This window comes from Phragmites australis, chromosome 17 (genome assembly GCF_958298935.1).
Source record: "Phragmites australis chromosome 17, lpPhrAust1.1, whole genome shotgun sequence".
NCBI classification, from domain to species: domain Eukaryota; kingdom Viridiplantae; phylum Streptophyta; class Magnoliopsida; order Poales; family Poaceae; genus Phragmites; species Phragmites australis.
The window spans coordinates 27,397,402-27,412,188 of NC_084937.1; the positions used below are offsets into that span (position 1 = coordinate 27,397,402).

At 42.6% G+C, this 14,787-nt stretch overlaps 2 protein-coding genes across 2 annotated transcripts; one reads left to right on the top strand and one right to left on the bottom strand.

The window, feature by feature from the left end:
• Window positions 1-1,119: 1,119 nt before the first annotated feature.
• Window positions 1,120-4,306, top strand: LOC133897865 (uncharacterized). Its single transcript, XM_062338693.1, has 5 exons — window positions 1,120-1,235; window positions 1,351-1,447; window positions 2,074-2,152; window positions 2,429-2,510; window positions 4,025-4,306. Exons 1-5 carry the CDS (start codon window positions 1,203-1,205, stop codon window positions 4,163-4,165), a joined length of 432 nt encoding a protein of 143 aa, XP_062194677.1. The 5' UTR covers window positions 1,120-1,202; the 3' UTR covers window positions 4,166-4,306.
• Window positions 4,307-6,809: 2,503 nt separating this feature from the next.
• LOC133897573 (uncharacterized) lies at window positions 6,810-7,530 on the bottom strand. The gene has a single exon (XM_062338344.1). It carries the CDS (start codon window positions 7,421-7,423, stop codon window positions 6,995-6,997), a length of 429 nt encoding a protein of 142 aa, XP_062194328.1. The 5' UTR covers window positions 7,424-7,530; the 3' UTR covers window positions 6,810-6,994.
• Window positions 7,531-14,787: the final 7,257 nt, after the last annotated feature.

Genomic DNA, 14,787 nt, shown 5'->3' on the forward strand with positions numbered 1-14,787 from the left:
ACCATCAATTATTTCATCATTATACCTGTCTCAAACCATATTAATAAAACAAGGTGTTCACCAATCTTAAAGTTACAAGTATATATGCATGTACTATATACCTTCTAGCTGCAATTCCTTTACAAAAGATATTGGCAAAATTGCAAAAATACTCCTAAAAGTCACTCGTAGTTTGATTCTCACCCTCACAAGTAATTTTGCGGTATATTCACCTCATAAGAAAATCTTTGTTGTAGATTCGTACTCTTGAGTGCCATGTGTGCTTTGATGGTGAGTTAAAGGCTGATGTATACGAGGGGGGACTATGAATCCATCAATCGTGTCTTAAGTCTAAGTTGGATGGCTCTATATCTAGTTATTAGGTCTCTGCATCAAGTTGGGTCTAAGAGTGACAAACCTAACTCACTCGGTATTGTGGTATCTGAGTCCGACTTAGACTCGGTAAATATAGACCCGTATCGATAGTAGATGCATCTGGTGTTGCTACACAGAGCCAAAAAACCAGGATTTTTATTTGACCATTTTATTTTATAAAAATTATCTCACTGTTACCTAACAACTCACGCTACCCACGCACACCCTGACTCTCTCTCCCCCTCTCTCTCATCTCCATGACTCCCTCCTCTATATTTCCCCAAGACGAACGGCAAGCAACATGCATGGGACCACCACATCTGCTCCTCGCACGACGAGCCCCGCACCCAATCGCATGAGGTAGCATTAATCCCATCTCAATTCTTCTCGACGGCAGTCAATTTGTTTGCAAATTCCTGAGAATGAATATGTTGTTTGAAATGAATAGGTGTGCTACTTTCAATCCAACACAGAAGGATGGCGCATTTCATCTAGAAGATAGATTATTTAGTTAGAATATTAAGATGTGTAGTTTAGTAGTTAAGAATTTTAATACGTGCTTTCTGACAAGTTGTAATTCTTAAAAAATAATTATGTTGCCGATGTTAAAATAAAACTCGTTATACACGGGATCTAATTTTGAATTTCACATAGGCCTCTAATTTGTCATGTACGGTCGTGTGTATTGCTGGTATGATAAATAAAAAACTTATATTTTGAAGTGATTTTTCTTATATATATATATATCGTTAGATATACAAGTGTATGTGATATATAGAGGTCTCGCAGAATTTGTTTGCTTATCTTCTCTCCGGCGGCCGACTCGCGCTCCGCTCTCCGGCGGAAACATGATCGTCTGCGTCGCCGTTGTCGGCCACCAGGTCAGAAACCCCCACCGCCCACTGGCCCGTCGCGTCGGATCGTGCAGATCTGATCCGATGCGATCTCTCTGCTGAAACTTGAGTAAAAATTTCGTCTTCCCGTCTCCTGCCGCAGAACAACCCGCTGTACCTACAGAGCTTCACGGAGGCGGACGACGCCCTCAAGCTCCACCACATCGTCCACTGCTCCCTCGACGTCATCGACGAGCGAGGTAGCTAGGCTTCTCTTACCTCACCCGCGCGCGCCCCACCACACATCGTGATCCAGATCTAGATGGCATTCTGCCTAGTGCGTTGTGAATAGCTAGGGTTCTGCTTAGCTTCCATCTATTCAAATTGTGCGCTTATTCGTCCCTTGCTGTTTTGGTTTGTGGAGAAGGTGTTGTTGGTTCAAATTGTGCGTTTGTTCCTCTGCTGATAATACAACGCTCAATTTGGAAGCAGCATCACCGGTTTTAGGTTAGAGGAATCACTGTATAGCCTTTAATTGTCTAATGAATGGATTAAATGTTAAGACTAGACAATCGATCCACCTTGGGCAAAAGGGGACAGATTCAAATCCTGTGGCATATGAGGGCAAAAACTTGCGGTTTCCTTTCGCAGACCGGCTTTGTGAGAACTTGAACATGCATAGAGGCATAGTGATTCTAGATGATAACTGATGAGTGCGCTGGTTGCCTCCACCTCATCACACTAATCTTAACTCGTGTGGTCCTTTGGCGTATATTGTTGATTTGTTGAATACAAACATCAGTCTTTCTGGAGTGCAGTTTTGATATCATTTTGCCATGCATAGTATTTGTTTTCTTACTTTTCTCTACATTCATTGTGTTGACAGTAAACAATCCTAAAAGGAGTGCACCTACATTGAATGAGTCATTTTTGGGTCTTCTATACCCAACTGAGAACTACAAAGTGTAAGTCTCTTCCATGATTCCAGTTATTGCCTAATTTGCTTGATGGCTTCCGCCTCCATCAGTTATTGGAACTTTCAAAATCAGTTAATTCCCTTTTCAGAGGTTCCTGTACTTGAATTCTTCATAAAGAAGTTAATACAGTTGATTTCAACTAAATATTAATATGTTCCCCTTTTCGCCAACTAAATATTGCTGCTGAGAGCACATCCTGTTGTTCTCGATGTTGTGCTGCATTTGCTAACAAATTAATTAATTGGAATGATTTATTTTGTGCAGGTATGGCTATTTGACAAACACAAAGGTCAAATTTATCATGGTCACAACTGACCTTGATGTCAAGGATGCAGATGCCCGAAATGTAAGCTCTTAAATTGTCTAACTCCCTTTTTTAAATGAAACCTGACAACATAAGTATCGAACATGTATATGGCATATCTCATTTCACTTGGTAGCTAAGATCATGTATGGAGATACTTGCATTAGAATACAGCTGTTCAGTTTCTTTAACTCCCTTTTTTAAATGAAACCTGACAACATAAGTATCGAACATGTATACGGCATATCTCATTTCACTTGGTAGCTAAGATCATGTGTGAGATACTTGCATTAGAATACAGCTGTTCAGTTTCGTTTTCTTTAGAATAACAGGACATCAACATTGATGTCTCAGCTCCAATATATTGAAACTGGTTTTATTACAACTGTTCAGCACGGCGAAATTAAAAGACAGTGTAACAAAATCAGGTTTAAAAGGCCATCAGCCTAGAACAAACTTCAAATCCTATTACATTCTGGGAACATTGACAGCAGACACAGGAAAGATAAGCTTGTGTCACATCTCCATCAGCTCCTTCACTCGTGCACCTCTTCGAACCGCGCATTCCTGTCCCTAACCTTGTCAACATTTGATCATCAGACGCTCCTTTTGTATCTGTTCCATCCAGCAAATACATTGCTCCACCTTTAGCGACATGGTAGAGTTGAGCATTGGAAGCCAGTTCTTTAATAGCTGCAGGATACTTCTCCAAATTTGCTTGATATTCATCCATGTTGACCTATGAAAAACAATGTTGTTACATTTTTCCAAAGTCCCCACAGCACAGCAGCTCATACAATATTCATAACTGCATGTTTTTTTCTCAGCTATCCAAAATCTAGCTATTGATTCATAGCTTTGACCTATCACACAATTAAAGAAACCAGATATCCTTTCCCACACATTTTGAGCCACAATACACTCAAAAAGTAACTGATACTTTCATTTTCAGTACAGAAAGCACAATCAGGTGATTTATTCATGCTTCTTTTTATCATGCTATCTTTGGTCATCAATTTATTGTGAGATAAGAGCCAAAGGAAAACATGTATTCTTGGAGGTACACAGATTCCATATAGCAGGAATGTACACTGGTTTGATTCCTCTGAAACTATCACAGCATAAAGAGACTGACTTGTTTATTGAACAGAGGATTCATATTGCCACTTTGCCAGACAAGTGTATCATCTTCTTCAGAAAAAGATACACCTGAAAATATATCTACTAGTTCATACCACCTGAGCATCATTCATCAGAGAAAGTTCTTCTGAAAGTGCAGTTAATTTCACCATCTTCGTATATTTTAGCTAAAACCTGGCCTTTCTCATGACAATACTGTACAAGTCCCAGAACTGTACAGCTGTTCAGTTTCTCAGTCTAGGATTGTAAAGAAAGTGTTTTCCTTGAAAGTTAGACGTACTTTCTTTTTTTCATTTTTTACGGGAGGCACTAAGATTGTGCAACTATTTCTGAATTTACATAAGATTTTGTTGATCATGCTTGCTCTGCTACGTGGGAAAAAAAATTCCAACTCATGTTCATCTCCTTTTTCTCAGTTTTTCAGGAAGTTCCATGCCGCTTATGTAGATGCCGTCTCAAACCCCTTCCATGTCCCAGGGAAGAAGATCTCTTCAAGAAGCTTTGGCGCAAGAGTAAGCACCATCGTGAAGTCCTTCGGTTCAGGGACAACCGGTTGAATGCTACTTTTGTCAGACTTCTGTAATCAAACCTTGAGCTTCCCTACTGATCGAGGATTTATTTCCCATTGTGTACTGCTGTGTATGTTGAACAAGATGCTAGTTTGTGATACTGAAGAAAGAAATATGGCTGTTCATTCATTCAAAGATTCCGCCTTTTCTCGTGTTGTGCACCTGGCAATGCCTCTTTTGTCTTTTCAAAGCATGTGTAACTATGGGTGAGTTTCAGTGTAAGCTCAGTGAATTGCTTGCCGGCAGCAGCAGTACTACTGCAGAGTTTCTATGCATCAATAATTAAATACTGATAAGGAGCTAGCTCCTTTACTTTTCATCAGGTAGTAGAGCCGACAAGAATTTCCATGCATCTACTGAACTTACTCCCAAAGTCTAGGACCCATGGACCATGGGTCCATCTTCTTTCTCTGAAGCTTAAAAAAAAGAAGGGTTCTGTTAGTTTGAGTTAGACTTGACTTGATCCTCTCGCCTAATCAGTCAGTCAGTCAACTGTTGCATGCCCAGACAACCAGAAAAGAAATCACACGAACGGATGATTATCTTAGTACTAACTAATAGTTACTGGTATCTAAAACCATAACGTTTTTGTGCATGATCACACTTGACACACAGAAGGGCATATCAAGTCTATATTCTGACGAGAATTGTGGCCACACGCTGCGTCAGCTTCACTGCCTGGGGACAGATTGCCATAATAAACGCATTCGTACTAACCAATAGGGCCTGTTACTGCTGTGTCCGACAGCCTCGGTACTGGTCAGCTCCCGTTGTGCCGACAGGGCGCCAAGCTGTAATTACTCAAGTCGACAGCTGAGTCCAGTGACCACTTACAAGGGTCATACTACTCATCATACGGTCGTTAGCTTAACTCTCGTCTAAACCTAATGGAAATGTCTTTTTTTTTACCGAGGATTTTTGTTCTGCTAATTGTTTCTGAATCTCCCAGTCTCAAACGAAAAGAAAATTGCATTTGGGCTGCGGTAAATCTGAGATCAGGGAGTGATGTGCTCTCCTATCCTAGCTGTTGTGGCTAGTGTTTTGCCGGGCAAGGGTTACTGCTTTGCTTGAGGCAAAGAGGCTGAGGTGGGATCCAGATCAGTTTGTCCACATGACCTGTTTTTGTCAGGCAAATTATTCATAGTCAATTAGATAGTCTAATCAACAACAATGATTGATTCATTAGCTGCGGCTGGCCACAGAATGACGTAGGTTCCATACGTATATGCATCGACAAATTGATTGGGAGCTTCCCAGATGCTTTCTGTGAGTGACTGAGTCTCTCCCTTTCCAGTTATATATCCAGGTACACATGGAAACTAATATATATACTCTCTTTCTTATCAAAAAATATATATACACACACCTAAGCACAACCAAAGCTAACTGCTTACTATGAACATCAGTTATGCCCAGCAGTAGCACCCGTATCCTCTTTACTAACCTTCTTAGCTAGCTGCTAAGTACCTGTTTAAGAATACACAACTTGCCTGCAGTGCACTACTACATAAATGGTGGCACTGAAAACATGCATGCATCGTCGGTACTTCTACATATGCAGTTTGAGATTGCAATGATCTTGTAGTAACCATATAGTTAATTAAACATGAAGCAAAAATGAACTTAAAATATATAGTGAACAGGCAGCAAATACATCGATTTGATCAGTTCAGCCCTGCAGGTTGAAGTTAATCTGCAGTCACTCTTGGTGAGACCAAATGACAAGCTAGTGTCTGTATACATGAATAATCTCTCATGATTAGAGGAGCGAGAAACTGGGATGGCCGGCTAGTCCACCGTGCCTTGGATGTGAGGCGAAGCTTCTAGAACTTTGTATCTTCCTTCTCCATTTCTGCTAAGCTAAAGTACAACGAGTAATTCCTCTCATCATATATGTGCATGCAAACAATTACAGACGACCCAACATATAACTGCTTGCTTGCCTAAATCAATTAATCAAATCAACATGACAAGCCAATGCTTACATAGGAAACCTCTGGGCTCCATCCATTGTATGGGTGTGCATGAAGGCATCTAGAACCTTCCATGTTCCTCCACCATTTTTGCTGAACACAACAACTATGCATTTCGTCACATCATGATCAGCGCGTGCATGCTAGAAATTAGACAAACAAAGTACAATTCCTGTCAAAAAACCAAAACATTCTAAATGATTATTTTTATGATTTGGAAGGAGAGCTACTGATTATATTAATAAGAGAAAAAAATACCTTACGGGTAAAAAAAACAAAATAAAAGGGATTGGCCGAGGCCAGGTACAACAAGCTCTATTCTCCCCAAAACGATTCCAAATGATGACCTGATTGTTCTCCATCGATGGATCGCATTCGCGTGTAACCCGGGTTTGCCAGTTTTACGAATTACATGCATGCGCGCCCTCTCCACCCGCCCCACAAAATCACAAGCTTAATCAGCACATCCATGGGGGCATGGGGCTAATAATCGCATCAATTAATCTCCATTGAGATCACCCAATCCGATCCTCTTATATAACCCTACAGAGCATCAACAAAGTCTAGATCCCAATCCGGAGAACCAGAAACAGCGATTAGCTAGAGCCAAGAACACTACTGATAACTGATCAGAAGCCATGGTTGAAACAGAATTAAGCAAGCATGTCCGATGTTTATTGCAAAGGGAAAGTTTTTACACTTGATCGAGCTCCAGAGTATGACTCTTCCTGTGGGAGAGGACTGCAAGAAGAAGCACAGACCGCGAAAACTGTAAGCTACCCCCCAGGAGTTACGGGTAATTACAAGCAAGCCCCTCTCCTCTCTCCTCCCCGCTCTGCCTCGTCTACTCCTCGTTCTTCTTCAGGCTGCACCTCCCGATTCGCTGGGTCGCGCGGTAGATCTCGGCGATCGGGCGGCAGCGCTTCGTCCTGCGCTGCATCCCGGGAACCTCCTGCTCGTCCTCGTCCTCCACGCCATCGCCGCGGGGGAAGGCCGGCACGGGCGCCGGGGCCGGCTGGGCGTTCACGGAGCGCGGGGAGGAGGATCCCGACGCGGCGGCATGGGCCACGGATGCGCCCCGCCCGGCCTTCGGGGTGCCCCCCGTGGACGTGCTGCTCCCGCTGAGGAGGACGAGCTGCTCGGCCACGTCGAGTTCGCCCGCCGTGAAGAGCTCGAGCCCCGGCGGCGGCGGCGGCGGCGAGGAGGCCGTCTTCTTGAGATCCGGAGACATCCCGGCCTTCGCCGGCTGCTCCTGGCGCTGTAGGGTTTTCATGGACAATTGGTCTGGCAAGGATGCCGTGGACGCGCGTTGGCTAATTTTGCCTGCCTCCTCCTGCTCGCCTTTGCCTTCTCTCTTCTTTCTCTTCGGCTGGCTCTTAATTACCTCCCAATTATTTTTCCTTTTCTTTTCCCCTCTACCTTTTTAGCCTTCGTCTCCTTCTCACGCCAGTTACTCCTTCTTTCTGCCTCATCCACAAACCGGTCCGGTCCGGCAACAACTTACCTGTTTTTGAATTTTACCGCCGGCGCTAGTCACTTACTGATTATTTACCGCCGGCCCGGTTTTAAACCAAAAGGAAAATTACTGAGATTATGTCGTTTTAGGATTCTTACCTTATGTCGTTTTAGGATTCTTACCTGTCAAATTTTTTTACTTTGACCATCGATATATAAAGAATTACTTAGATTGACAATTGTAAGGTAGATGCTAGCTACTAGATTCATAATGAAAGTATTTTTATAATATTAAATTATTTTTATTTGAAATGTCATATTTTTATAGAAATTGCTGATCAAAGTGTAATCTTGTTGACCATGTCAATATCATGTACATCATACATTAATGTTTCTAAGTGTGTCGTAGCTTGAGATTTGTTGGAGATAGATTTGGCGACGGAAGATATAGAAATTGATAGTCAAAGTGTCATCTTGTAAACTGTATCATATCCTAAACGTCATACATTTTCAATCGGAGAGAGTAGATATTAATGTTTCTAGGTGTGTCGTAGCTTGAGTCTGGCCAGAAAAGGATTTGGCGATGAAGAATGAATGTATCTATAGCGGTTCTCACATAGTTTCAGAGCTCGTATGAATTGATCTCGGAGATCACCTTTGAGCACAAAGGTAGAGATCCCTATGCGGAAGCCCGAGGTACTGCCAAAAATTCTTGTGCCCAAGCTAATTTAAGTCACAAAGGTAGCTCATCCTGGAGTTAATAATCAGATCAATATCCATTTAGATCATCTAATCTCATCCCACACAGAGCATCAACAAAGATCATATTCCAATCCCATTATCCCAATCCAGAGAATTAGAAACATGATTAGAGCCAAGAACTGCTGATCGGAGAGCCATGGCTGAAACTTCTTTGAAAGTGTGGCGTTTCATATTTGTTCGTATATTTTAAAAATCGTTATGCTAACTGACATTAATCAACTTGACTTATCAAAGCTCAGTATTGGAATCTAGATTCTTGGTGGTCAACTGGGTCGAAAAAGAGTTGACTCTGACTGGTCACTTTTAGTAAGGTGTGCTGGTGTGGTACTCCCATAACTTCTGCCTTCTTCTCTCCCTTTGTCTTTCTTTAGCTCTTCTTTTTCCTTTTCTTTTCTTTTTGGCTGGATTTAGGTAGCTCTTAAGTGTGGTTGGCATAATGACCAATTTTTTTTGCCTTCCCTCTCTATCCCTCTCTGTTTTCCTTATTTTCCTTGCTGTTTATTAGCCTTGGTCTTGTTATATATCTTGGTTTCTTGTGCAGACAAACCATCTGATTTACTTAATAACCATAGATTAGTGTATGTGTAACCAACTAAGCTTACATAACGCAAGACTAAGCTTTGCCACTACCTAAAAAAGTTTATTAGTTACAGTGATAACCCTCATTAGTGATAGGTGCCACATCCGTCACTCCGAATGTGCCACTAATGTGGACTCACCAATGATGGATCTAGACCCGTCACTGATGTACAGTCATAAGTGGCAGGTCTTATTTTATATCTCAAGACTTGTCATTGATGTGTGTTTAAAAAATAAAATAAAAAAGAAAACTAGCTTATCAAAAACATGCTTATCAACTAGCACATATACACAAAATAATGAGAAAAACTAATTAATCGTATGTAAAATGTTTGTAAAGAGAGTACTATCAAGTAATATACCCAAAAAAAAAACAGTCTCCACAATGACTTGATGAAGGCAACTTGAACATAGCAAAGCACATATATGCATGTGTAAGTGAAGTAAAAAAGTAGAAACAACGAAAGTTAGGAGTATTAGCTATGCCATACTGTACCTCCTTTTCGCAAGATAGATATGGGCAAGGTCAAATGTTGGCACCCGATCTACTTTCTTTACATGACGCCTCAGACGAGAACTAGAAGAGATTACACAAGCAACAACTATAAAAGTCAATTCTTGCTATCGGGAGAGGAATTGCAAATCAAGTATTTTTTTTTCTAGAGGTAGCCAAAAGTACTTGAAACTAAGTGCACAATACATCGATCAGGTTGAAAAAGGCGCATAATGGATCGATCATATTTAGAACATGAACCACGACTGCTGTCGGTGATACAGGAACCAGGGGTCCCTGAGTCCCGAGGCCAGAACAGCAGAGTGCCACGTAGCGCCCTCCCGCGGGGGCTATCTCCCCGAGGTGCAAGAAGACTAAGTCCCGAGAGAGGGTGCTCGGGGCCATGAACAGTGGTCCTCGAGTACCCGAGTTCCCCGATGACCCGAGAAGACCAAGTGCCGGGAAGAGAGTGCTCGGGGATGCGAACAGTGGCCCCCGAGCACTCAAGTCCTCCGATGACAAGAAAAGTCAAGTACCGGGAAGAGGGTACTCGGGGTTGTGAATAGTGGCTCCTCGAGCACTCCGTTCCCGAGGACCCGAACAGCCAGTTCCGGGAGAGAGTGCTCGGGACCGTGAACAGTGGCCCCGAGCACTCGGTACCCCAAGGACCAAGAAAGGGCATATCCGGGAGAGAATGCTCGGGACTGTGAACAATGGCCCCCCGAACACTCGGTTCCCCGAGGGCCTGAGAAGTCCTTCGCCGGTGGCCCCCACAGAGGTCCAGCGGTGAGGTGTTAGCTGGTGAGAGGCTCGATGCTGCATTTAAGAGGGCGCGAGGCCTGTCACCTCCAACTGCTCCCCTCACGCTTTCTGTCAGCCCCTGGCCTAGCAGGGAGGCGTGGGGATATTTAATGCACGAGTCCCATCGCGGGACATCCGGCGCGTCTCGGGATAACATCGTGAAGCCCAAGGCGCCCCACCTGCCGCCCTGCTGTGTCAGTCTTGCTCTGACCGAGCGGGCACGCCGGGCTGCTCGGTGGCTGCCCGGTGCGCCCTCCTCGCGGCGCCCATTGAAGAACGGCATGATGACGAATAAGACCGGACGGGACGCATTTTCAACCCTCCCCGTCACCTCGCGCAACAGCCCATGATGGTTGCTTTCCATTTATGGCGTCTTGGAACTCGCGTCATCCCTTTCTGGGCACGCTACCGCCCCGGCGAGTATATATGCTGGGCGGGCTCGCCCAAGAACGAGGAGGACAGTAACCAAGTAAAGCACAGAAGTTGGAGAGTTCGGTTCGAGTCTTGAAGCCAGACGAGCACCGAAGAACAAGGAGCACGAAGCTCTAGACTAGACAAATATTTTTGTAACTCAGCAAGCACTCAGAGAGACATTCTCAGAGCATTTATAGTATACACACAGGAGTAGGGTGTTACGCTCAATGCGGCCCGAACCTGTCTAACCCTGAGCATTTACTACTTCCTGCATCCGATCCTTTCACTCCACCTGCATCGCATTTACGCCCATTTATTTTCACCCGCAAAACTGATTCAGAATCATGACCCCGGCCGAATCTCAAAGGGGGTCCCTCCGAATCCCCGCTTGAGGAGTTCATCCTCCAACAACTGCAATAGGAAGAATTAGCATACCTAAACCCAATGGGGGGAACGTTGTGTAGCCTAGTTGGGCAGTTTGGCATCCATAGCAGGTCGTTGAACTCTGGAACCTAGGCGACCAAGTCCTCAATGATGTCAGGGACCTTGTGCCTCACTTGATCCTAGCTAATGGAGGCCCTACATTAATGCAGCAAAAGATAGTCAGGAACCTAGAGTTGAAGCAAGCAGAATCATGCCATGATTGCCTCAAAATAAAAATACATAAAAATTAAAAAGGACGAACTGAATGATAGACGATGGGTACACCCAGCCGCTGGGAGTTGAGCATGGACAAGATGATGCAGTCGAGCTTGATGGAGCCGGGGTGAGTATTGGGATTATCCTTGAGGTAGCGCTCGTAACACCGGGCATAGAAGGTGGCATGCTGCTTCCCTGCGGCGATGCTGTCAAGGACATTGTGCATGTGGGCAAAGTTGATGAAGATCTGGCCCTCATCTTCGAGCACGTGGGTGGACATTGCGAAGTGGGCGATGTACTTGATGGCGTTGACCCACCTTCCAAGCCTCACGAGGCTCTGTAGGTGCTCCACATTGAAAAAGATGTTCATCACCAAAGCCAGCCTGCAGCATAGGTCCCAAAGGAGGAACTTAACCTTCGAGGTCAGGGACTACGTCTACCTTAAGGTATCCCCAATAAGAGGCACCCGAAGATTTCAAGTTCACAGAAAATTGGCACCTAGATATGTGGGACCATACGAGATACTCAAAAAGATCGAAGTAGTGGCTTACAGGTTAGCACTTCATGCAGAAATGTCTGATGTGCACAATATGTTCCATATATCACAATTAAAGAAATGCCCGAGAGTTCCAAAGGTACATGTTCCCCAAGAAATCATGGATCTACAACAAGATAGTATGAAGAATGATAGTCGGGTTCTACCGAGTACAGTGGAGCAATCACACAGAAGCAGAAGGTACATGGGAACGCGAAGAGGATATGAAGAAAGAATTTCCAAATCTCTTCGACGAACTTACCAAATCTCGGGGTCGAGATTCCGTTTAAGTGGGGTAGGTCTGTAACATCCCGAGTTTTAGCATGTAAATTTATTATGAATTTCACTCCAAATTAAAAAATCTAATTATTTAAACAAATATAAAACCAAGAATTATATATTTGAAGTATATATACTTCTATGTGTATATTCAAATATATTAACTGGGCTAAGTATTCCAAATAGCACCAAGACAATTCCTGAATTAATCCCTACTTTAAATTGGTTCATATGGCTTTGGTTTGTGATCTTTATAGTTCTTTATGTGGAGATTTAAATTTGAATGTCTCTCAAATTCAAATCTACTCTTAGATTCTATTCGACTCAAATCCAATTCAAATTCAAATTTCTAGATTCAAATCATCTTAGGAAACTCAAGATTCAAGTTCAAATTATAATTCAAATATATTATTTGAATTAAATCTAAATCCAAATCCAAATCCAAATTCAAATTCAAAACTCTCATTTGAATTTAATTCAAAAAACAAATACCTTTTCTTTTTCTTTCTTCCCCGGGCCGAATTTCCCTCTCCTCTCTGTTTTGCCCCAAACACCGGCCTAGCCAGCCGGCCCGACCTCCTTCCCCATTCCCCCGCGCGCAAGACGCCGCAGCCTCTCGCAGCCCAGCTCTTGCATTCACGGCCCGCTCTCACGCACATCGGCCTGCCGCTCGCGCTCGCCCATGCGCGATCTGCGCCGTACGCGTGTCCCACACCCGCGCTCACCCGCGCCTTCTCTTTCCTCCCTCTAGCGCGACGCTGCGCCGCGCTATCCTGCGCCACCGCGGCGGCCGCCTCTCCGAGTCAGCCGCGACACCCCTCCTCTCCCTCGCTCTCTCTCTCCTCTCTTCACCCATGCTTGTGTCGTCCATGCCTCTCTAGCTTCGTACCTTTAAGGATGTTTCTAGAGAAAAGATATTTATGCAGAGAAGTCATAGATATCAATGCTATATGGGCAATGATGCAATGATTAACCTAAGCTATAAGTTTTAGAGACAGCCATAGGAGAACACTAGTTAATTTCGGATGTTGCTTTAGTAGAATAATTACTATGATTTTTCTATTACAGATCTGAATTTTTCAACTCGCTAGTTTCTCATATAACACAATATGACATTTTTTTCACAATTCACATATAGATAATGTTGCCCAAAGAAGAAAAAAGTCTTCGCTAGTCTAATTATATTCTTTGGGATGTCGTGTACTAGAATGATACATTTTTAGGAATAAAACTCGTATGCTAGAATTTTTGTATGACTATTTTTAAAACTCATATGTTTTCAAATGTCTTGTATTTCTTCCAGTGTCTTGATTACACTATTTTGCTGCAAAAGCATATTATCTCATCCATGGAAGTAAATACAACAAAACTAACTTATATGAAAAGATGTCATGTTAAAATCATATATCTAAACAAGTTGAACACATTATATTAGAGGATCGGTGAATGAGCCATCATCACTTTCATAAACTTATTCAATTTCGTCAACCTTGTAAAAAAAATATTCTAGGATTGGTAAACCAGCACTTTAATGAAATTGTGAAGTTTCTTCAACCTTGTTACCTAACATTTTTGCAAGGAATTCTATATTTGAGGGTGGTTGTCCATCTTTAACCTTCTGGAATTCCAGTCCACGTCTCTAGAACCAAATATTATATATTAGAGCAAACCAAGTTAATAGGAATCGCACAATTGCAGTACACAACAGAATACCTTTAGTTTCCTTTTCCATCACTTCTCACACATTTCCACTTGGTGAGCGTATACATATAAATCATAAAGTTATTTCAGTTTTAACCACATGCTTCTCAATTGATGAGGCTTGGCAAACTCTCCTGATTTTTTGAGCATTTTCTCCGTTATGATCAGGAATTGTTCTTCTCTTATTTTTAGTAATAGGATCAATATAATATGATTTCATCATCTCCATGTAGGAATTGCAAAAGATCCATGTACTATATGGATCCCATTTGAATTTCCGATCATGTCTGTTCTGCATCAACAAAATAGACAAAATTCAACTTTAAAACAAGTCATCACGGGGAAGTTTAATTGTATGGATTAAGTTTAGAGGGTAAATATCCGTTGGAGACGAGCCGGACGGCAATGGCTTGGTGGTAGAAAGGTGCAAGTGATAGAGAGCGCTGCAAAGAGGAAAGTTGTTGGTTTCTACATCTAGAATATCTCCGCGTGAATGACTTTTGGTGGAGACTCGATCGTATAAGAGCATGTACAATAAGCTACTTAGAGTAGGTGCTTATGGGGAAAAAACTATAGTTTTTTTTCTCAATTGCATTGGCACATGTGCTTAGGTGGAGAGCAATGTGCTTACTTAATCACTGCTTATATTAGTGCTAATAAGATAGTTAGCTATATTTAAGCACATGTAGTCTTTGTTTATATTAAAAATTATAATTTTTATGTAGATGTTGTGCATGCCCTAACATGCTAATTACCAACGGTCACCTTACTTTGGAGAATGTTAAACACGTTTTTCAGTTAGGCACAATAACCACATGAAGCCAAACAATAATATGATTCGGGTTAAATGCCATTGCTATTTTTAAATCAGCCTGTGAAAATACGTCGGTGAAGTTCTATGCAAATATGCAATTGCCATATTGAAAGACACGAAGATACAAGCTTGCATTGAGCAGTATAGAACTGTGGAAGAAATAGG